General features: G+C 38.6%; 1 protein-coding gene across 1 annotated transcript in view; it reads left to right on the top strand.

Moving 5' to 3' along the window:
• Window positions 1-24532, top strand: part of AK5 (adenylate kinase 5) — a 93543-nt gene that overhangs the window by 55807 nt on the left and 13204 nt on the right. Inside the window, exons 9-12 of the mRNA XM_082765772.1 lie at window positions 12749-12791; window positions 13805-13849; window positions 22497-22660; window positions 23655-23771. Of these exons, the coding sequence (XP_082621898.1) occupies window positions 12749-12791; window positions 13805-13849; window positions 22497-22660; window positions 23655-23771 (369 nt within the window). The remainder of the gene's footprint in view (window positions 1-12748; window positions 12792-13804; window positions 13850-22496; window positions 22661-23654; window positions 23772-24532) is intronic.

Raw genomic sequence — 24532 nt, 5'->3', positions numbered from 1 at the left:
TATGTTTCCCCAGTGATACATTGCACAGTCCATAAAAGCACTGACTATAGCTTTGAATGAAGTTGCATGTTATTCTTACGTGAGACTAAGTGAGAAGACTATTATGGGACCTTGTAGTCTTTGTGAATAGGAATTACTCCTTCTGCCAGATGTGGCTTTTCGGTTTTTTGTTTGTTTGGTTGGTTATTTTGCCAGATGGACACTTTGCCATGCTGGAAAAAGTGCAACACTACTACCAAACAGACAAGGAGAATTAAGTAAAAACAGTGCTAAAAATCCTTCAGTCATAGACAGATATGCAAATACCAACTGGCTGACAATGACCATCTTCAGCTCAAAGTATATAGAATTGATACTTACTAGTGACATCTAAAAAGTGTAACTAGTTCTATTGTTAATATTTTTATAGCCAGTTTGTATGGGCTCTTTTATACGGTAATAAAGAAAATAAGGGAGAAAGCAACTGTAAACATGCCCTTAGGATCCAAATTTTGTTATGAAGCAAGTATTCTATACCAAAGCAAAGAAGGGAGTGATTACCATACAGTTGTAATACCTTCCAGTTAGCCAGCCTCAAAAAGAAAATTACAAATTACTCTCAGGAAGAAAAGATCAATAACTAAATTCTGGAGCGAAGAACTGCTTGCATTCAAAACTTAAGCTCATTTTGACTGTGGCAGTGATTTAATACTCCAGTGATTTACCGCATGCTGTTTGCGAATTGTGTGAAGCACCAACAACCTTTACACTGTGAATCTCAAGTGGAAAAGGAACGCTTGTCTGGATACAAATGTGTCACGCAGTGATGTTATTGCATAGGAAATGTGTCATGAGAATGTGGGGGATAAGAAGGCTTGTTTCTAAGCAACCTTACACAGCTGAGCTGCTAAAAATGGTTGAGTTTTAGCAGAACATCTTGGTAGTCACTGAGCAAGAGAAGCTGGGGGTTACAGCGGTACACAGCGCGTACTGAAGACAAAGCCACAGCTGAGGATGAGTAGCACTTGGCACAACTGAAACAGACGTACACAGACACCTTTGCATTTATTTGTTCTTGGAATGAGGTAGGAAATTCTCCAGTGTAAACTAAGGCAATGATGTATTATCCAAGCTCTTCAGGACATGCGCTGCTTCTGCCAGAATTACCTCTCCCACCTGCAGGCAGGAACAAGGAGACCCATGGTGTGGTTTCCCTCCCCGTGTAGTCATCACCTCACCTAGCAGTGCACTGAAGTACAGGGAAGTGCTTTGGAAACAGTCCATACCTACCAGTGAAAGAGTGCAAAGCAACACTAGCTGAGACTAAGTTCTAGCTTCTCCAGAGGAACACACAGGGGAGATCAAACATTCCTTTAAAGTATGTATAATACAAAACTCAAGCTTTTTCTGAGTTTTTGTTTTTATTTTTTTAATCATATAACAATTAAAAAAAAGCTGATCTGTTTTCTACTGGCTATACATGATTTCCTCAGGAACTAGAACACTTGTGATCACTACGTTCCTACAGCACTGAAAGGCAAAAGGGAAATACTGACATTATTTTTAAATAAAAACCAATCATTTCTAAAGAACACAAATATTAATTTCTGTTCTCAGATCTGTAGCTGTCAGATCCAGTATTACATAAAGAATAAGCTAGCTGTCTAGAACAACTGCCCAAAATAAATACTACCAAACAAATAACACAAAAGCAGTTAGTACCTCTCACTAGGAATACCTGCCAGGTGATCCACGTGGTAGCACTCCTTATACCATTTGCTGGAGCAACAGTTACACTACTCATGACTTGGTTGAAAAACAAAGCACAGTAAGCTGATGAATATTTTCACCCATATTAAGACACAGGAATATCTTTATGGCCACTCACTTTTGATTGCAATGGCACAGCTTCTGATGAGGGAAGACCTGGGCTTTTTAGAACATCCTCAGTTTGCAGAACTTGCTGCCATGAACAGTGCCTGGCTGGTTTAACAAGGAGTGCCTTTTGTTGCGGAATGCTCTCAAGTGGGAGGCAGGTTTTCACTGCTCACTGTGTTCATTTTTATTTGCCATTCAATTTCTCAACTTTCACAGAGAGGTTGTTGATATAATGCCACTTGTTTCCAAAGATCAGACAAATTTTATCTTTAAGAACTGGATTTTTTTTTTTTTTAAATTAGAAATCTACCATTTGGCTTATTTCAAGTGCATTCAGGCCAAAAAGGAGCATTAAAAAAAATCACATCAGTGAATAGTATAAAAGACTTCCAGAACAAAAGAGTATCCAATTATTTTCTTGTGAAAACAAGGCTTTCAAGATGATCTTAGTCTAAATATTCCTCAGACTAGCTAACTAAAGAAGAACTTATAACATACAGTTATAAGTTCTATGATTGTGGAGTGAATACACTCCAAGTAATTGTGGAATTGAAACCTTAAAAATTTGGGAAATATGACAATCAGGGTAATAAACATCACGTAAAGTCCAAGTAAAATTGTTTAAAATATTTTATCTAACTCTAATGTTTTTGTATTTTCTGTGTTTTGGGAGACAGAGCAAACATGTTTTAAAATCTACAGAACATGAAAACACATTTTTGTGCCTCAAGGGTAACTACCAGTTTATAACTGAGGTATTTCTTCTGTACCCTCCCAGTGCTAGACCACATTTACTTGTGCAATTACATAAACGCAATGGCATATGCAAAGGAAAGACTGTTTTTGTGTGTGCGTGTATGTTGTGTTTTTGTTTTTTTTTCCCCAAGTATGTCAAAGATCTAGGAAAAGTAGATGTAAAAAAGACTGAAAGATAACAAAAGGTTTTCTGTTCAGCCATGACAAGCAATCTATTGAATTAAGTAAATTGCATAACCCAATCTTTGATGTAAGCGCAGAATGTTTTATAATTAGAAAATGCGACAGCTCACTTGAAAAGCAACAAGCAAAAACAAAGTGTAGTGGAGGAAAAAAAGGTCTTGAAGAGATTTACTCTCATTCTAATGAGAGGAAACAACCTCTTGATTGAAAGTTGTTGCCATGCAGTGACAATTCTGCTTGCAGCTCACTGTTGCTTCCCGCCCAGAGCACATACAAATCGAGGCTGCAGGGGAGCAGGAGAAAAGCTTTAAGCAAACTGATGAAAAACAGGCTCCGTTGCTACCAAGAGTGTAAAAACATTTCTGGCCTGACCGATTATCCTAGCTTGAAACTTGAATATTCAAGAGAGATAATGAAAAGCCCCTGAAAGCCTCTCAAATGCACAAGCAGAACCCAAATGTTCCTAAAATGCCTGAGCAACAACAACTTTAAAGCCTCTTGTAATTAAAACTCTCTCGATTAAACCAAAGATGACTTTCCTGTATTTACAATGTTTTATACCATTTTTAACTGTGTTTCGACTCCGTTTTCTCTACGCCTAGAAGATTCAGTCACTTTAGACACAGTGCTCCAAGGCTGACATTACAATACAGCAAAGAGCAAACCACGTGTTTCCATTAGCAGGAATAACTTTCATTGGGACTTCTAAAGCTGCCTTTCAAAATTGGACAAACAGTGATTAAGTTATTTAAGGGGATCAGACCTGCAATATATTATATAAATCGTGCTTTCTCTTCACTTGAGAATATAGGGACCTTCTGGTATAACGGCAGTTTTATTTGCATATGGTGTGCAGCATTAATCACAAGCCTGATCAAAATGACCACAAGTACCCAGAAGTCCTTTGGGCTCCTCCTAGCACCAAACACCCCTGCAGTGTGTATTTCTCTTTCACTGGTAAACAGTGGCATCAAGTTGAACCACAGATTCTGATTCTACAGGGAAACTGGTTAAAAACTGGAATGTGGCACAGAAAAGAATATGGACTCTTGGAAACTTAGAGAACAGTTTTGAAACTGTCCCTCAACATTTGTATTTGTTAAAGAGAAAAGAAAGGTGGAGTCCAATCCAGTTTAAGCATATCTGCAAAAAACAAACAAACAAACAAACAAAAAAAAACAATCATGCATAAGCATCCAAATAGATGAAAGAGCTGGAGAGGCAGGCCTAACTACAGAGAAAAGATGTTTAATAGAAATGTACTGAAGTCAATGAACAATCTGTTCAGTTCAAGTTGCCATGGAAACTACCCTATTAAATGCTAAAAAAAAAAATCAGTTCTAGAAACAAAGTACTACAGTTTGCCTGTTACAAAGTGCTCACTTAATAAGCTCAAATCAACTGCATTTTGGTGTTTCTGTATCATTCTGCAAGCTTGAAGAATTATTTCTCTCTTTCAATATCACCATGGTACACTTTGATCTCAGGCATATAAAAGAAAGCTATCCACTTGGTTTCTCCCCACGCAAACTATAGCAAAATGGGCAAGAAAAATTTCCATAAACTCAATCTGTGTTTTTAATTTGGAATGCCAGAAAACAGTTGTTTGCTCCTCCTTTTACCAACATTATTTAGCTTTACTTTCTGACAATGTGTGTATGAGAGGGGACTGAACTGTCAAGGTTAGGTGAAATCTTTGTGTTTCCATCTTTCCTGTGTTTGAATTAGAAGTTGTTCCTGCAGCTGTGGTGGGCAGGACAGGACACGATTACTCCTCAGTGAGGACTTGGTTACGAGGAAGGTGAGCTCAGGCGAGTTACTGAAGATTTAAATGACAGTGACAGGATCGTTCTTCAAGATGTGCCACATTTATGCTTCACTGAATACTTCTGCAGTAACTCAGGCAGCTCTGTGACTTGTGCAAGGTGTCTGTAGAACAAAGCATTACAGTTTATCATGCCTCACCCTCATTTTTCTGGAAATAGTATTAGGATAGCATACCTCCTTTCCTAATAGCAGCTTGCCTCTCTGTTGCCAAACTAGAGGCCTTCTCCCTTCATGCACAAAAAAAGAAACACACAACTTTGCAGCTAAGTTTGTGAGTTCTGCCTTTTACACATCTACCTTTACAGCCCAGAGAACCTGTATAATTCATGGAGAATATCAGGCATCCCACACAGTTAATGCAAATAGGATCCACATCAGAACATTTCACATTGCACCTAAAGCTGTTAAAGAAATACGAAGGCACATCTAAAATCCACTCCCCAGATTTAGGCACCTCAGACAGGGCCACGGACAGGCTCTGGTCACGCAGTCCAGCACCCCAGAAGACCACTACCAAAGCCCTTCCTTCAAAGCATTTTATCAACAACTCCTATATTTTAAAGTATTAAGGAAGAAACATTTCTGTAGAAAATATTAATATTTACTAATCACTGTCAAAGTACACTATAGAATTTTATATTGACATTTTAAACTGCAATGATAGCAAGGATGCTATTTTACTATATGGGATAGAGAAGTGCTTTTTAAATAACTTATTTGTATTGAAACAGCAGGGTGGCTTTTCAGGGCATAATAGAGACACAAATAATCCTCTAAGTATTTTCTTGAAACTCTGTGTTTCCTATTTGGTGTCTTTTTCCTCCTTATGTATCAAATGACTGTGTAATCTTTAGTAATTTGGGCTTAAATACTGCTCATAAAGAGGGAAGTGGTTTGGTTTTAGAATTCTTTCACAGTGGTGCCTCTTGGATCAGTGGAGTGTTCTCATGGTTAAAATCCTTTTCAGCAGATTACTTCTTTATAAATACTGTAGAAGCTCCTTGTTGTTATAAACTAACCCATAAAACATAAATAAGTGTTTTAGTAAACTTAGAATAGGCATGGTCAAAAGTTAAGCTTGTCTCAAAGGTCGTTGAGAGAGAAAGATTTGAGCACAGCTGTCAAATTCTGTCTCAATAGCAGCAAATCACAGGATGTGAGGCCACATGCTGGTCTTATTTTACAACACCCTGTTCATGTCCTTCTCCATGCCAAATTCTTTCAGGCAATGCTCTATTTCCATATTTTAAAAGGTCTGTTCTCATTAGCTACATTTCCTGGGTCTACATTTCTTCCCTCTTTCTCCCTGCTGCAGTTCTGAGAGCCATATATCAGCACTCTGCGTGCCTGTGCACGTGTCTGCTTATTGTAATGCCTAACGTGATCAGGGCAGAGCACTGCCCCCAGCCATTGCTCGCTGTCTCAAGACCTGATCATCTGTCAGTCATGGCAATGGTGCTTGCTAATTTTTGCAGTGCCATCCTGAAACAAAACTGCCCTTTTTTTTTTTTTTTTTTCCTTCACTTGCAGTGCTAAACTACAATTGGCAGTTTAAAGAACAGAGATTTATATCAAACGTGGTACTGCGTAGAGCCTTGGGTGCACTCTGCAGCGTGTTATGCTGGGCATGGGTTGCACTGAGCTTGGAAGGGAGCAAGCAATAGGAAATACTTCTGAGCACATAGACCATTGCAGACATAGCTAACAGACGACACACTTTCATCTAAAAGAAAGAAATAAAGGAGTACATACATCATATAGAAAATTAAATGTTCTTAGAAAACTCAGGAGATTACAAGTGAAAGTTACACCCTGCCCTTGACTCCTTGGCCATTTTGTTCTAAAAGATGGTTTGAATTGCTGCAACAAATCTTTAAGACTAACGACAGGTTACTTCTCACAGGTTACTGCACCTGTCCCTGAGTTTCATTTTCATAAAATAGCAGGGCTGACACTAGCAAGACAAATGGGTGGTAACAATAACAACTCATGGAAACAGATGCACACCACTGTGGGTTATCTCTGGGAAGTAACACCCTGAACGAAAAGTGCTTTCCAAGGAATGGGTCATTGAGTTCCACCATAACTGAATCTTGTCAAACCTTTGACATCTTTGCAGCATAATCTTCCCAGAAATCTAATTAAGACTGTCCTGCAGAAAAGCCTTTATCACCTAAAGTAAAAAAACAAAAACAAAAACAAAACTGCATTCCAGTTCTGCAGACAGCACCAACAGTGTATAATTTGAGGGATCCTTTCATTAGCATCATTGTTAGCAGCCTAAGACCGGGAGTGAAGCAGCACCGAGTCCGCAGTTGAAATGCACTGGCAGGTTTCCTACTGCACTTTTCTCTGCCGCAGTGGCTTAATGTAACAAAAAGCCCCCAGGGGAGAAATTCCACCAAGAAGCATAAATACTCAACATAGAGAATTGTTTTAGGAGTGATGACGAGGTGCAGAAAAGAGGAATGATTAAGAAAAAAAATATGTAATTTTTTCTGGCAATAATTTTGTAGGCACTAGGAACTTTTTATAACAATAGATCTACTGAAAAGTAACATAACTGTAACATAAAGTATTTTAAAATGAGCAACAGATAATAACTATGCACAGAAAATATAGCTGTTGAGTGTTCTCTACTGTCTGCAAAGCACAAAGGTGTATTTTAAAAGCCCCAGTTCTTCTTCAGTTCAGATATAATCATAGAATCACTCAGGTTGGAAAAGACCTCTAAGATCATCTAGTCCAACCTTTAACTTAGTAGCACGGTTTAGTGGTGGACTTAGTGCTAAGTTCTACTGCTGTCCTCGCGAGGTTAGATGTTTAACACACTGCACAAACTGCAGCTGAAGCGTGTGATTTACCAGAACATTCTTACACAGCTCCGATCATGCAAAATGCTGCTGCCCTGCTGGAAAAGGTGTACTCACAGCATGTCTTGTTTTTTTCAGTTTGCCCTTTCAAAGTTAATTTCTTTGATTTTTTTTATTTTTATTTTTTTATCTATCATGATAGTGCCTGGAAATTAATATGAATCTAAATAAATTATGCTTTTTTCTTAGTAATCACATATTATTTTTGTCATAAAATACCCTACAGAAAGTTAAAGAAAACCACATACCTACAGCAAACAGATAGCAATTTTTCTCCCTCTAAACTACTGATGGGTACTTTTCTTCATACTATCAAGAACAAGAATGAAAAATCTGAAAACGACCCACATATCCTTTAAATGAAGATAAGCACGATCTTGGTTTATAACAAATGGTTAAAAACAAATTCATTTCCATCTCTGTATGGGTATTATTTTCTTCTCTTTTCAGAATGGATAATGAAGTTTATTTTAAAAGTAAAGTGACATAGAAATTCTTGTCTTTGGTAGGAACTCAAAGGTAAAGGGGAATCATAGGAATCTAATAATCTGTCAGCATTTTGTGGATGCTATTACAAAAAATATATAATCTGCAGTTCCTGGTTGTATGCACAACAAACAAAAATCACCTCAAATAACATTAGCACTGTTTTCTCATCTTAATTACTATTAGTCCCTTTTGACACAAATAACTCCACTCTGCTGAACAGTATGAACTGTATAAGAAGATATGCCTTTTGGGGAAAGAAAAGCCTTCAAGTCAGAGTGTATTCATAGTGAATCTTATCTTATTTACACATATTCATTAGTTCTGGACCAGAGGAGGTCAGAGCACAGCAGCTCCCCCCTTTCCAGAGGCATAACTCAACGCGAAGCTTGCAGAAAGCAGCTCAGCCTCAAAGAGTGATTTGAGTCAAAAATCAAATTTAAAGGCAAGCAACTGTATGGCTCATAAAATCTGTTCCCAGGGACCATTGCCCATACACTGGGTTACTTGCCGGTTTTATGTATCTCATCAAAACCAAACATTCATTCTTACAGGGAAGCAGAAATTTAGAAGAGAAATTCTACAGCTCAGCACTGACCAGCCCCAGTTTCTTCTCACACTTAACTTCAGCTTCCTAAAGCTTCTTTATGCTTTATAGTCTGAGTGCAGCCAAACTGCAGGTGTAAGGGCACCTGTCAGTGACACGAGATTTTGAAAAGCAGAGGCTGCTGCACATGTCTAATCTGCAAGACCAGCCAGATAGGCATATACCTACTAAGGTAGTTGCAAAGAGATGTCAGACTCTACAACCACGCAGACAGTGACAGACTGGACCATGCTCATGCAGAGACATTGTATATCCTGAGGGTGCTGGACCTCATACTGCTTTCTGATATCCCTGACCATTCTTAATCAGTGAGAAAATTTATTTAATTGACAGCTGAAGTTGATTTTGAGGGTACTAGATGTAGAAGCATTAAATTAAATTTCAAATGTTTCTAGATGATATTATGTTATTAAGGAAAATGAGTTCAAAGCAAATATATTGTGAACTAAACGAGTGAAACTTGGAAATCTAAGTCCTAAACATGGCTCTACTTCTACATATAATTATTTCTTATTGACAAGTCACCTAACATCTCTGCTAAAATTAAAATACTGCAATTACCTCCATTCCCAAAGGAAGTTCAGGGATGATTTATGGGGAACTGTAGTGTTCTTTGAAGAAATAAAATGCAACAGGAGTATAAGTGTTTCACATACCTAACAGCAGCAAAGGGAGATCTACACCACCACAGCATGCTGAGAAATTGGTGGTTATATACACCTACATCCCCATTAAAGGGATGCTGATGACATCACTGTAATAAAACTATAATCAGTTCTTGCTTGTACTTTCTACTTTAGTACAGTATGACAACATGTATAGTTATATTTGCCTATGTTGCTCTTTTTTTTTTTTTTTTTTTTTTTAAACTTACAGATCAATTTTGATTTTTCCTTATTCCCACTCCACCCCCCTTTTTTAATATATATATTTTTACTTGCTCAAAGAATTGCTGGTATGGCACAATATGGTAGATACATGTGTGTAAAATATTCAGCTAATAACATACAAATTGCCTTCAGACCAAGATCAGCCATAGTTAGGGTCTTGCTACTATTTTTTGTTCTAACTTCTGCCAAATAACTCAGAAGAAAGGGTGAAAATTCGCACAGAAACAAAATACAAAGTTACTTGCAAGTTGAATATTATCCAGATCTGTGATAGAGATTGGTTGACTTGCTGAAGCATAAGATGGAATATTCCTTCTAGGGTTTGCTATCAGCTGTGCCACACTAATTGATGTTTTCAGATAATATCTGTAGACATTACATGGCTTCAGAGGCTGCTGGAATTACAAACCACTCACCTTTCTTCAGAGCTCATTAGATACAAGATTGTCTTCCTCACCTTGCTTTCAGCTAAATGGAGACAGCTACACCTAGAATACCACTACTGTTCTGCTGCTCTATCGCTGTATTCCTGATGGTGATGTTGTGTAAATTATATTTCGGAGTTGGTGATACTTTCCTATATGCGGTCACTCACTAAATCCAACAGCTATTTTCCAAAGCACTTTGGTAACCAGGTGGAACAGTGCTTTCAAGCCAAAAGAGGTTCTGTCATTCACAGGTTACAGACCTTTTGCTAGAAATATGCTGTTAGAAGTAAGTATTGTAAAACATAAACCATGAGCACAGTGGGATTAACCAGGATGCAAGCCTCCTACTCTCCACAAAGGACTCCACGCTGTGAAGTATGGCTTTCTTGACCCAAATCAGCAGGAAAACTGATTGTACTTTCGAGGAGACTAGGAAGAAATGGGTAAAGGGAAATGGTTCTGTGTAGAACTTACTAACAGAATAACAAAAGCTGTGAACACCTTATCCAAACTGACTGTGGCCCCACTGTTCTAATTTGTTCCTCCAAGCACTTCTCAAAGCTCCCCTAGAGACCAAGCTGTCAGGACCTCTTTCCACTCTGAGCTAGGTGCCGTTGAATTCTGTGTGGGAAAAAAAAATGTTTTTATAGCATGACTTATTCTGTGAACTGTGGAGAGCTTGTTTTGCCATGGAAGTTCAGTGGGGCCAGCAGTCCCACTCACATCAAGCTGGATGTTGAGCTGTCCCCCTAAAATTATAGAACAGGTGCCTTTTGGAGGGGAGAAAAAAAAAGTGGAAAAAAAATTACTTTTCAAAACCACTATTTCTATACCTGAAAGATGAGCAGGTACTGGTTTAAACAGGATTTCTTATTTTGAATTTCTGTGTTGGTCAGCATGACCAAAACTTCTTGTTTACCTACTTTTGAACTGTAATTAGAATCTACTTCAATGGCTTTTCATAGCCCTTATTCCTTATGTGAACATGAGTGGTTAGCTAGTTAACCTCTTGGTCTATTAAAGCAGATAAGGTTGGCGAATAATAACAATAAAAAAAAAAAAGAAAAAAAAAAAGGGCTGATAGCTTGTTTAGCTTCACCTTTGTCTCTAGTTCTTACATATTTTAGCTCTAAAAAATGAGAGCTGTTCCTGACTTAAATGGACCTTTATTATCACCTGCTGCTCTGAGCAGCCCACCAGGGTTAGAGGCAATTTCATTCTGCAATTACAGGGGAGAACAAAGTATATTATTTAAAAGAGCATTACTTGAAAGAAGGAATGCCACATTCATTTGATCACAAGGTAAACTGGTGACTGTGATCTTGATTTTTAAAGAAACCTTACTCTAAACTTTGTCCCTAAAGTGACTTGCATTCATAAACCTTCAAAGGCATGATAAGAAGCTGAATCTAAAACCAGGCCTTTTATATGTAACATATCCTTTGGAGGGTCAAAAATTTTATTGTATTATTACTTCAAAAAAAAAAAAAATGCAGGATTAATTCTGTCACTTGAGTTGTAGGAAAAAAAAATCTTTCATTTTGACATTTTTCCCCTGGAATACTCTTGCAAACTTTAATTTTTCCTTCTGAAAGAAGATAAAGGCAAACCTGCTGCAGCATAATAGGCTGAGAATCACTGCAAATCAGAGAATGAAAGTGTTCTGTGTGGTTGGTGTAATGGTACTTCAGCCTAATGAAGAGCGCTTGTGTTTCAGTGATAATGGGAACACAGGGAGAAACCAGAAAGCATAGTGCATGAGCCCTGCAAAATGCAGCAGCCAGCGTTTATCTGTTCTGGTCACCATGCTGTTCGTTCCCCTTAATCTATGCACGCAGCAATACACGGTCCTAACAGCGGGCGTTTCTGACACCATACTGAAGGAGAACTCCAAAAGACTACAGCCTGATAACCCTGCACTAGTGTTGAATACATAGAATTCACAAGGTTATTTTGAGGGGACTAGCACAACATGTACTGTGCTGATATGGTGCAGTGATTATGTAATATATGCATGTTACTGGCAAGGTTATTATCTATATTTTATAGACTAGATTATGGCACTGACAACGTGAATGTATCGGCACTACATAACCCAGACTACAACCTACATATACGTATACAATTCTGATTTATATGAACAGCAAATAATTCCCACTCTGATGCTCTTGCTGGCCAGCATGCACAAATTTTTGTAGGTTATACCATACAGGACATGGCAAAATAACCCTAAATGGCCAACCATCAGGGGAAAAAAAAAAACAACAAAAAAACAAAAAACAAAAAACCAAAAAAAAACCAAAAAAAAAAAAAAAAACAACCAACCATACCAAGTTTCCCATTTCCCTGGTGTGATCCCTCTTTTAGTTTAGCAGCCTTTATAACAAGTTGTAGCTTGCACTGCGTTCTGAAGGTCAACAAATTCAAGTTGGTTTAAACCAAAGGCTAATTTTGTCTTCATATTGTAGCTCACTTCTAGCACTTGCTCCAGCGTTGCCTTTCCAGCACTTACAGTTTATCATCCACACTCCCAAAGCAATTCAGCGTGCACAGTGGCTGCTTATTTGATGGGCTGGAGCTGTGCAGCTGGACACTGAAGCACACAAAGCACAGAAATCAGTGTGGGCCAGTGAATCACCTCCAGTTACCTTTGCTTCTCCATGTTCACATTGTACAGACTTGAAACAACATTCCTGTGACATTGTTAATCTTGTCTCAACATACATTAAAATTCAAAGGGTTATAAAATGGAGAAGATACAGACATACAGATAAGTAGACAGAAGTGATGCAAACTGTTCAAGAAAAATCTATTTCAATTTGTCAATTGCTTAATTAACAGGAGGAGGATCAGTCAAGTTTTTCTGGTTATGGGAGCACAGGAGGTGAGTTTCTTTTTCAGTATAATTTCGCATTTAATTTTGAAACCTTTTATTTCCCCTTATATTTAAAAAGCTACATAAAAAGGAAAATGAATTCAGATTATTTATAGTGTGAAAGTTGTCTCAAAATATTACCATGTAAATTCTCTTTGAACACAAAGCTTATAAAAGACATTTCTACACTCCAAAATTATTTGAAAATATGACTGTTAATTATATCAGATAGATGGTTTCAGACATTGGCAGTTATGAAAAGCTTGTTGGAAAGTACAAGCTGCTAAGAGTCCAAGATGAACATAATAATTAATGAAAACCTTCTACATCTAATCACATGTAGTAAGAGATGTAGATGCTTCTACATAACACACTAAACAAAATTATATGTAGTAAATGAATGTGTGTTGGAAGTGGTTTACTGAAAGACATAATAAAATTCCAGCAGGCTCAGATGGTGCAGGATTGCCCTCTATCTTGGTATAATTGGGGCAGTAACTAGGACTCAGACTAGAAGGGATTGCTTTAAAGAAAAGAAAAAGCTTCAGTAAAAGGTAGCACTTCACTGCATACAATAGTTTTGATACTAAAATGACACATTATTTGGCTGATCTGAGACAAAGGAATTTAAGACTACATCTCAGATGTAGTACACCAAATATAATCTTAATAGGATATGGACACATTTCTGTACCAATTACAATCTAATTATACATTCAAAGAAAGATGCAATGGCTCAGGAGGCACATTATTACATCAAGATGTATCTGCTTCTCATTTTTTATTTAAGTCAATGTATATATGCAAGGTCTAGTTTTCAGGTGACTTTTTTTTTTTTTTTTTAAATATATCTGCAGCAACAGCTACAAGGCTGGGGGATAAATAAGCAAGATAATTGTGTCTTTTGGTATGCATGGTATTATAGCAGAAAGCAAATCCAGGGGAAAAAAATCACTATGGAAAGTAGGCAAGACGAAAATGAGTAGGTGCTGCTAACTCAAGAATTTGTATTTTTATCTTAGATTTTTCAGAAGACCTGAGGAAATCAAACATCATTTTTGTAGTTGGTAAGTAGGATTCCTTATCTAACTGCTACATTCGCAAATCCTTGGCTTTTGGTTTTAATTCTATGATTTCTTTTAAAGTTTGGCAGAAGGGTTTGGCTGAGTATTTACACGACAGTGGTGGTGCAGTCTTTGGAAAAGGAGGTAGAAATTAATATCATGTTCTTAACCTGGCACTGGCCATGCTAACAATGGCTGTGTAAAGTTCAGAGCAGGAAATATGTCCAAGTGTGAACTGATTCAAAGTGACCTTAGTTCTGCAGTTACAGCGCTGCTGTGTGATCCCACATGACAGAGCTGTCTCACAGGCATTAGTTAAGACTACTAGCTTGGACTTCTGACTTATAACTTTAAGGTTTAGATGAAAGAGTCAGGTCTCTTTACCTCTTCATATACAAAACATCTTCTGTAAATACCAGTTTCACTCCCACATTTGCTTAACATGGCATTAAAAGTCAACGGAGATTCAAGCTTTACTTTATATTTGCTTTCTGTAAGTCCACAGAGGAAAAGCATCATGTCAATATCCATTATTATATAAACATGACTAACGTAAGCCACAAACACTTGGAACAGCCTTTTGAAAAACATTATAACCAGAAGACCAACAAGTTTCAAGAGAAAGCTGGAAAGGATCATTGCTTTCTTTAAAAAATCAGTTTTTCAGAGCAGTTTTACAAAACTAAGCAAGATCAGTACATTTCAATGGACGTAAGGAGAGAGACCCAAATATGGGTGTTACAGAAAAAGTAAGTCACTTTGTGTGTTCATTTTCCTAAGGAAAAAAAAAAAAAAAAAAAAAAAAAAAAAAGGAGATGTGCCTTCTGAAATGAGTCATAAATAAATGTCTCCTGAATCCTGAATAAAACTTCCAAAATCATTTCGATGCCAGCAGGTCAAGAGAGATGACCTCCCTACTGCTCACTGGGGAAGCTGCACCTGGAGGACTGCCTCCAGCTGTGGGCTCCCCAGCAGAAGATACCGACTTGCTAGAGCAAGTCTGTGAGAGGCCAAGAGCTGGATCAGCCTGGAGAAGGAAGGCTCCAGGGCAAACTTACTAATGTGTGTGCCTGAAGCACCTGAACAGAGGAACTGAAGATGAGGGAGCTAAACACTTATCAGTAGCACCCCGTGACAGGAGAAGAAGCAGTGAGGACAACTTTAATACACAAGAAATTCCACCTGAGGACAAGGAAACACCTGTTTTTCTGCTGTCAGGGTAGTCAAACAGTGGAATAGATTGCCCAGAGAGGCCATAGTCTCCATCCCTGAAGGTACTCAAAACCTGACTGGACTCAGTCCTGGTCAGCCTGCTGCAGCTGGCCATACTTTACCAGTGCTGAAAATCCCAAGAGGTTCCTTCCAACCTAAGAAGATCCTGTTAGTAGATGGCATGTCTGTGTGTTGTAATTCTAGCTTACCTTATCTTATTCCAAATAAGAGTTGACTCAGTTTATTGCAGATATATATTGCATATGATGCGTTTGACATAATTAGGTTACCAAACAGCTCGTTGGAGACTTCTCTTAGGGGAAAAAAAATACATAACACTTAATTCTCAACCTTCAAGAAAACTGTAATTCCACACTTCCTGGAGTACGTCTTCTTGCTGTTTGCCACAGTGACAAATTTTCCCTTCTCTCTGCTTCACATATCTTACTGGGAAATTACATTTTGGTTTGTACAGACATTAAAAAAATGTGAAGCAGCTCAGGGAATTTTGTCTTTAAAATTGCCTGTGGTAAGGCATACTTCTCATATAACTTTGGAGTGCTCTCTCCTTTTCAAGGAGTGGTTTTTAACTCCACTTAGATTTTTTTTTTTTTAAATAGACCATCCACTAGTCATCTTCCAGCTTGAAACTTAAAATTCACCTCTTCTCTATTTATTCCTGTCCTTAAATCAATTTCAGATTTTCCATTAACTTATTTCTAGGAATGGAGGAAAAACCAGCTTAATCAAAAGCTCAAGTTTCCTTCACGGAAAATGTTATAAAAAATTTGACTAAGTCCAAACATGCAGTACTTTTCAACAGATTATGTAGAATGATAAAAATTTTCCCAAAAATAACCTCCCAAAAAACTTCTTGAAGTCTGATGTGAGGTGTGAGGGTAATTTTTCTGTATTTTACTTTTTTAATGTTACCAACATGAAATTGCCAAGGTCTCTCATTTGGCTGCAAAATCTTCATTTTGCTAGAGCCAGGTAGTGAAGATAAAGAGTGTTATTTTTCAGACTTTTTGCTGGCGCTAGGTCAGAGTGGCCACAGGGTCATTTTTCTTGGGGCCTTTTCAGGCAAGTAAATCTGCCTCAGTAGTTTGTTGACCCTCACGTACTCCACGTTTGACACTATACACACTAGTCAAACACATACTATTTACCTGGGCAGCAAAGTTGCCTTACACATGACTCGAGTCTGATCACTAAAAATTATGCAAGGAAAAAAAAAAAAAAAACTTCCAAGAAACCTCAAAGGAGCAGAACATAATTTTCCAAGAAAATGCAAGCTGGGGTAGGGGGAGCACCCCAGAAATTCTCAGTGGCCAAGTACCCCATCTCAGTGGACAGCTGAAAACAAGTGCATGGAGCTGGACGGGCTCAGCCCTTCATACCTTGAGTAGAAAGCAGTCAGAGAGACTTGAGATTTGAACAACTTTATCTAACTGAACTTAGCCCTGATTTGACTAGAAGGTTTTACCAGAATAGCTCTCTAAGTTATTCTTCAGTACTTGCAATACAGCTCCTTCTACAATCAGATAGGCATAGGATGAGTAGTACTAATAATTAAAATCCAAATCAGTCCACATGCTAACTGTGAAAACTGATGAAAGCTGTTTTCTCTGACTTTCCATGTAAAGAACTCCAACGTTTTTTCTTTAGCAGGGATAAAACCTCAGTGATGCCCCCACGACATGCAGTCCAGGTTGTTTTTTCATTAAAATCCTCTTTCAGAAGAAAATATTTTATTTATTTTTAAGTAGCAGCAGCATACCTACATGGTTTCACTTAATCTTTTGTTCAGGACTTTAGTCTAGATGCTACTGAGGAGCCTTCAGATGTTATGTTCTTAAGCTAAGCTTTTTGTATTTGTATAAATAATTCAAGTAGCCTTAGTAGAATTGCCAAATTGATCAAGGCCTCCAAAAATCATGGCCTGAATATAAAGATAGTTTGCCTAGGATTACTTTGTTTTCAATTTTGACTTCTGAGGCTCCACTGTACAGCTAGATTTCACCTACAAGCACTTTCCCATGACACTGGATATCCATGACACAAGGCTAATACCCACTACAAAAGCAAGGTATATAAATTGAAATATTTTAAAATAAATGGTGATATTCTTGTAAATTCTGCTGCTGGCATTTTATGTTGATGTTCATAGCGTGCAATATATGTCTGTCACTGCTGTATGATAAACTCACAAGATTTAGCAGGTTTAAAAAAGAGACACTCCAGTCTGTCGGTATGATGGTTTTCCCTTTACTAATACTTCTGCCAGCAAAGCCAGTTCACAGACTGCTCACGTTGCTTGTTCCTCTCCCTGCTTGCTCCCCATGGCAGTCCCAGCTCCCTTAGCATCATTAATTCATCCGTTTGTGCTGCTGTGCTCTAGGCCAGACCAGTACATTTGAATCACATGCATAGATTTGCAGTCTTTCATAGTTTGAGGGTGACTAGGGCCTGAGGTAGAGCAGGTGTAAGTTTGTTGGAAGATCTTTTTACGATCTAGTGCAGGCTGTGGTTAAATATTCAGAAGTGCTGCTCAGGCAGTTGTCATTTCTCCCCACCCACTGAGAGCACTCTTTTCCTGCCCTTGAATGACTCTCCATGAAGCATTTCTGCAGTCAATAAAGCAGGAAAGGTGATCGCCTAAGTCGGCAGGGCTATCAGTAAGTTATTTATCCCAATATCTTTTTATACAATTTAACAGGCAACTGAATCAACATAATGGAATAGAAATCTGTGCTAAGAGAGCACACAGACCTTTTAATCCCAGTTTGCTTACAGAAAAATCAATATGCCAAACTACATGTAATTTTTATGCTCTGTCTAGTACCCTGGTTCTAGATATTTGCTCACTTTTTGCACCAGAAATCACAAGTTGACACACAAAAGATTCCAAGATACATCTCACTGAGCAATGGAATACGCCTGATCTCTAAATCTGTGCATTTTTATTAGTTCAGTTAATCATAGAATCATAGAATATCCTGAGTTGGAAGGGACCCTTAAGGATCATCAAGTCCAACTCTTGACACCACACAGGTAATGAATGAACTTTAAAGCAATATGTACTACACTCAGAAATAATAACATAACTGACAAACATGCTAACATTGAAGAACTGCGAGTACTCAGATTCTGTATGCAAAGGCCAACAAAAAGTGGTGTGCAGTTTTGCTATTAACAAAATACATGCTGAGTGCAAAACCCAGTAATAACATGCATCTGTTTGGACCATTGCAGTTAGGACTTTGTCTCGAGGAGGGCCTCGTGCCCCCTCCTGCTGCAGCTCACAGATGCTCTGCTTTTCCCTGACCTTGCTGCTGAGCAGGGAGCTGCACAGTCAGCTATGGTAGGAGCCTGCAGAGTGCAGCCACACAGCTCCTGGCTGCAACCTCTTTACACAGCTGTGAGCCTGATTAGAAAAATGGAGAGGTGGTAGAAGCCCTCCTACATCTTCATTATCTCATTAAGGTGTAACCACACTGGCCTGACCCTGACAGCCTCTGATCTTCACAAGAAGGAGCTGGGTCAGCTTTGGCAGTTAGCTCCCCATTGCTTATCTGCTGATCAGGAACATGCCCAAAACAACTGTTCCTTGTAAACAAGCATGCATGGACATATTCAAGTTCAAACTCCACACACTTAATCTACATTTTCCTATAGGTCACAACACATTCATAATTTCTCTGGGCATTTTCTATACTTCAACATCATATGCACAAGTTAGAAAAGAACACAATCAAATGAATAGCAAGTTACTTTGAATCAGTTTGTCACTGGTTAACACAAGCTTTTCCCCCAAATATATGTAGGCAGAATAAAAGATGACAGCATACCAAAAAGTGACAGTGTTCACAAAGAATCATACACCTTCGCAATGAAAGTGGGGGCATGTTTTTCTCCTCCCAACAATCAAGCTATTGTGGAAACCACCACCTTTCTCACAGCCTCCAGTTCTTTATGTTTGAAAAACAGCATAACAAGCCTTGTGGTGAAGGCTTCCTATCTGAAGATATCTTTGTAATAGCTTTTGTTATGTTTAATATGCAGCTGCTGTTTTATTATAAGCTTCCCTCAATTAAGTTATTTTTCTCTCTTTTTTTTTTTTTAAAGAAAGATGCATAAATTTAATAATAAGACCCTCTAAAACAATAAAATATCAACTTGTAGCATTGCAAAAACTGTGATATACCTCACCATGGAGTTTGTTTGCTGTTAAAGCCACATATGTAGCACTCCTTTAAAGTACGTACCCCAGGCAGAAAGGAATTACTAATTAGGAAGAAAGTGCCCTTTCCCATCTTGATAGCTCTTTTGCAATCACATTAACTCCCTCTGAAGGCCAGAATTTAAGACATTACTAATATTCAAACTTCATGTATATAAATTAATACTGCCATAAATGCTGAGTACACTCAGGAATGCTGAATTCCCTGGAGGCATTCCGTCTCCTTTCAGATCAGGCAAAGTAAGAGTTGCAAGCCCATTTGTTGATAAGAAAAACACAAGACTGTAAAGTGGGTCCCATACACTTATCAGGCAATAGGATACTTGGCTACACATCAAGTTATGCAAAATTAATAGTAGTGGCCATGAAAATTACCACTTTCAGCACGTAGCTGTTATTTAATTACATCTTCTCCTCTTTAAAAGGCTCAGCATTTTAATATCAGCTTTGTTGGAACTCTTCTGTGAAAATAAACACAGTCAACTTTAATGTTTTGGAAGAACACTAATGGTCATTATGGCATATATCCTGCATATTGTCTCACTTTGCTAACATTCTCTTTAAAATACTAAGAGATAAAGGTATTATAGAAATGCATTAGCTTTTCTGAGGATTTATCTAGTAACTAAACAACCTAGAATTGTTCTTGTATTGTTATTTCTGAAAAGAGATCTAGTTTTATTTAGTATGTGAAGGGACGCCATGGAATTTCTATTTTGGCTCTACATTCAGGAGAGAAAGTTACATAGGATGTAGAAGGTAATTTTTATTACTGGGTATATTCCAAAGAAGTAAGATAAAATTACTGCACTGCTAACGTACAAGTCCAGAAGACAGAATATGTAAACAAGCACATGCACACCCAAAATTGCTCATCTAAGAAACAGACCAGAAATAGTTTGTCATTACAGATATTTACGTGTAGTTTGTCTATAATGTCTCTATATCTGTTCCTCCATAGCCACTCTTACTTACTCATTATTTTCCACCAATGGCTGCTTTTACAGAAGTATAGTTTTCTTGTTATTAAAGCAATACAATAACAGCACGTAACCCACACTGGAAAGAAAATGACTGTGAAAAAGGCTCTCTAGCTAAAATCATAGCACAACTGTGATCCTCACACCACAGTTGATGATTATCTTTGTGAATCTGAAGTAGAAGACTGCAGGTTACACTAGACAAAACCGCTCCTTTGTTGCAACTGCCTTATGACCCAGATTTTATTCTCAGCTGCAGTACTGTATTTTCTCTGAAAATTATAGACTTGGTGCAATTATTTCTTAAATTGAATGCAAAAGGTAGAAGAAATTTCAAGGTGGGAGGAGATGATGCTACATTCACTACACTGTGAATGTGTTATTCCTATCTTCATTAACAGAAAGATAAACAAAAGCAAAAAGCACACTGCTTATCATCACTTATTCTATCATCTTAAGTCCACATAACAGAGCCATATTGGTATATCTGTGAGTCTCAATAGTTAATAAATATGCAAGCCATATGCTTTTTTTTTTTTTTTTTAAAAAAAAAAAGGAGGTTTTTAATAGAGCATGTTTTTTAATCTTTAAATTTAAGCATACAGCCTTGCCTCTTCCTTTGATTTTTGAGCAGTGTCCACCTGCAAGGGTATAATTACCTCCTACTTAAGTAGTTCTTCCAAATAGATCCATCAACAATCATAAAAAAGCTGCTGACTGCCACACACCTTGAAATTTCTCCCCAAATACCAGTATCCGCAACATGAATTTACTTTCTAGGCGTCCCCCCCACCCTGGGCACCAAGATGGCCGCCTCAGGCTCTCCCACGGCCGCACCTTGTGGAACACTCACCTCAGCTCCTCCAACAGCTCTGGAGGTCACCACCACAGGGGCAGGATCCCCAAGATGAAGCTTTTGACCATTTTGGTGATCTGACCAGCCAGCGTGGGGTGGCTGCTGCTCAGTGAGTGGCTGAGGAGGCCCCTGGCCTCTCACAGGGTGAGCCCTCAGGGCTCAGAGCTGAAGAAGCCGCTTTCCTGTGAGGAGGTGTAACAGGGCAGTGCCAGCACCCAGAGCACGAGGCAGCATCCCCCAATCTCTGAGCAGACCCCATAAAAAATACCTGCCAGAGGTAGGGTGTTTGGGGACTGCTGATGCAGTCTGAGAGGAAGCAGGATGGCTTGAGCTGTATCCCTGAGCCACTGCTGACAGGAGGACACCTGCAACACCCACCCCAGTCGCTGCCCTTCCCTTCCCGCCCTTTCTGTCACCCACAGGCCCCCGGGGAGAGGCAAGACTCAGCCCACAGCTGTGGTGGGCTGCAGGTGCCTTCCCTTCAACTGGTGGAACAATCACCTCAGCAGCTACACCCCAGCTGTTGAGACTGCCCTTATGCCTACAGCCATTTGAATCTCAGCCCTGGTTCAACATGATTTTCCAGCTCCCATATGAATACAGGGTGAACGAGTGGTGACAGGGTGCCATGCATCACTGAGCACTAGGTCCCTACGTTTCCCTGCAGCACGTGTAAAGAGCAAGTTGATACCATGGTATCAGGGAGCAGTAGGATCAAGCCTTCACCATCATTTAGCTGCTTCTGTATGTGGCTTTTGGTTATCGGCAGATGTACCAGCACCTGTGAAAGCTCTCCAGCTCAGGGGAAGAGGAAGCAAGCTCGGTGAAGTTGTGCTCTTGTATTTGCCACAGGGCAAAAGGATTTAGCTGCTGTGCTCCCACATATATGCCACATAACACAGTCAGGTTTCACCATCTCTGCTTGTACATTTCCATTCCACACAGCTGAGGGCAAAATATTTCCTTCACAGGGATGCAGGGAAGATTAATTTGCTAGTATTTTTTGCAACTTGCAAGCCTGAATGTGTATGGAATCAAATCCCCTCCCCTGCTCCCTGTTTAATGTTTTTCATTGACACGGTAATTGTGTTTTAGGAACAGGTTCTCTTTTGCAAGACATTTCACATTGTTGTGACTCCTTTGATTTCAACACATGGTTTTGGAGTCAGCGGTGTAGTGTATCGGAAAGGAATTATATGATTTGTTCTACTATATAGAGTGTCTTTACTAAAAAAAAAAAAAAATACTAATAATAAAATTGTAGGCAGTCATATCAATTTCCTTCCATTTTCTCAGTTTCTATAAATTGAGAAAATGCATTTCTTCCTTTCTAATTATTGACATTTTTCCCTTACCAAGGTGGTCCTGGGTCTGGCAAAGGCAGCCAATGTGAACAGTTAGTGAAGAAGTACGGATTTACTCACCTGTCCACTGGTGACCTTCTCCAAAATGAGTTATCGTCATTATCAGAGAGAAGTAAATTGATCAAAGACATCATGGAATGTGGTGAACCTGTGCCAGGAGTAAGCTACAGTTTTATCTGTGGTCCTAATTGTTAAGAGCAATGGTAGTATATAGATTGTCTAAAAGGGTGGAAATAAGAGGTTATTCCGATTTAAGGAAAATGAATCTGCAACTTGAGGGAGAAGTTTCCTCATTGCCAGATCTGTGGCACTTCTCTTCCCTTTCTGTGCCAGTAGTTGTTTACATTTCAGACTCCCATACACAATATAGATTACTCAAGAAATACAGTGAGACAGATGCTGTACTATACATTGCAGAATGTAGGAATAAGTACAGGAAACAGAAACTTTATGTCCATTTTATAGCTTTGCATTTCAAATTCAGAGCTGGTCCTCCTGGCAGCTGCTCTAATTTACAATACCTGCAGTGTTTCCCTGCAGAGCTGGCTAACATCCCAGTGTAGCTGGACTGCAGTTTAATGGAGACTATGAAGACAGTTTGTTGTTCTCAGCTGAACTTGACTTTCACATGGCAGGTCTGCAGCCTGACCTCTTGATGGGTCTTCAGCAAGTGCAGTTAGATCGTAGTATGTGCTTGCTAATGAAATTCACTGGGAAGTGCTGCTCACGGGAAAATAAAAGCTACCATGAGACTTGATTTTGATTGCTTTGCTCTTCAGTGTGTTTGATCAGAAGGGGTGTCTTATCTCATTACATGTAATATAATTATATCAATGACAGAACGAAATGCCATCAGATTAGAAAATGCAGCAGCACTGCCCCCAAAGTTTCACAGATATTAACATTAATTTTGAAACTATGAAATATTTCCAGCTATCCAGAGGGTACTTTAGAAACTCTTGGATGGGTTGCAACACTAGATTTGTGTAGCATGTGCAGGTACCAAAGAAAAACACCTGCATTTGCAGGACATGCTTTTAGCAAAACAGATCAGAGTGGTTCTCAAGGGCATAGAACTAATGTTGGTATAACAAATAAAGATACCAGACTTTCTTATTAATTAATCAAGTAACTTCCTTTCTTTCCAATGCAGGGTATTGTCCTTGAGCTACTGAAGGAAGCCATGGTTGCCAATTTAGGGGACACAAAAGGATTTCTGATTGATGGTTATCCCCGGGAGCTGAATGAAGCAAAAGAGTTTGAGAGCAAGGTGACCATGTAGTTGTAATTCTGTTACTTCTCCTATTAAGATAGGACTGTACTTCTAGTGCTGCTAGGGTGCCCATCTTCAGTGGATTGCAACAGGTTTTTTTTTTGTAAAGAGACAATCCATCAGCCCAAAAAATAGTTTTGCTGCTGATCACTGAGACTTTGGCACCCCATTAATATAGTTATTATAGCTTTTGCCCTTGCCTATGCAGACAGTAAAGCCTTATTTTAGCTAGATTTTTTTATAAAAACTGGGAGCAATTCTCATTTAGTGAAAATTACCATTTTAGAATGAGTTTTCTAATTCTATGGGATGGGTGCTACACTTCTCATGAAAATATCATCAAGCACTGCATGGTGGAGGTACATGAAGGTCTGTGTCACCACAATTAATACCTCCTACCATTAAGCCAGCTCTGCTAAAGCTTGCTGCCACTTTGAATCAGTAAACAGATTAAATTTTTGTCATGACTAACAGGTGATATAACCATAAAAAGAGTGTTTTGCAAGTGACTATGTGGCAGTTTTGAGAGTTATTGATTTCCTCAGTATGTGCTAAGACTTACTTAGAAATCTCCGCTGTCCATTTCTCAATCTGCAGAAAATACTCCGTATAAAACCCATGAGTGGATTTACTAGGGCGTGTAAGAAAGGAAATGTTGATTTAAGGGAAATAGTTAACTACATGTTCTATCAAATTACACTTCACAAATGTCCTATGCATGCTTGAAGGGTAATAAAGCTTTAATGAATTATCTATTT

Source organism: Aythya marila (assembly GCF_965140915.1).
Source record: "Aythya marila genome assembly, chromosome: 8".
NCBI classification, from domain to species: Eukaryota; Metazoa; Chordata; class Aves; order Anseriformes; family Anatidae; genus Aythya; species Aythya marila.
The sequence above is the reverse complement of the archived record's forward strand: the minus strand, read 5'-3'. Positions and strand labels throughout refer to the sequence as shown.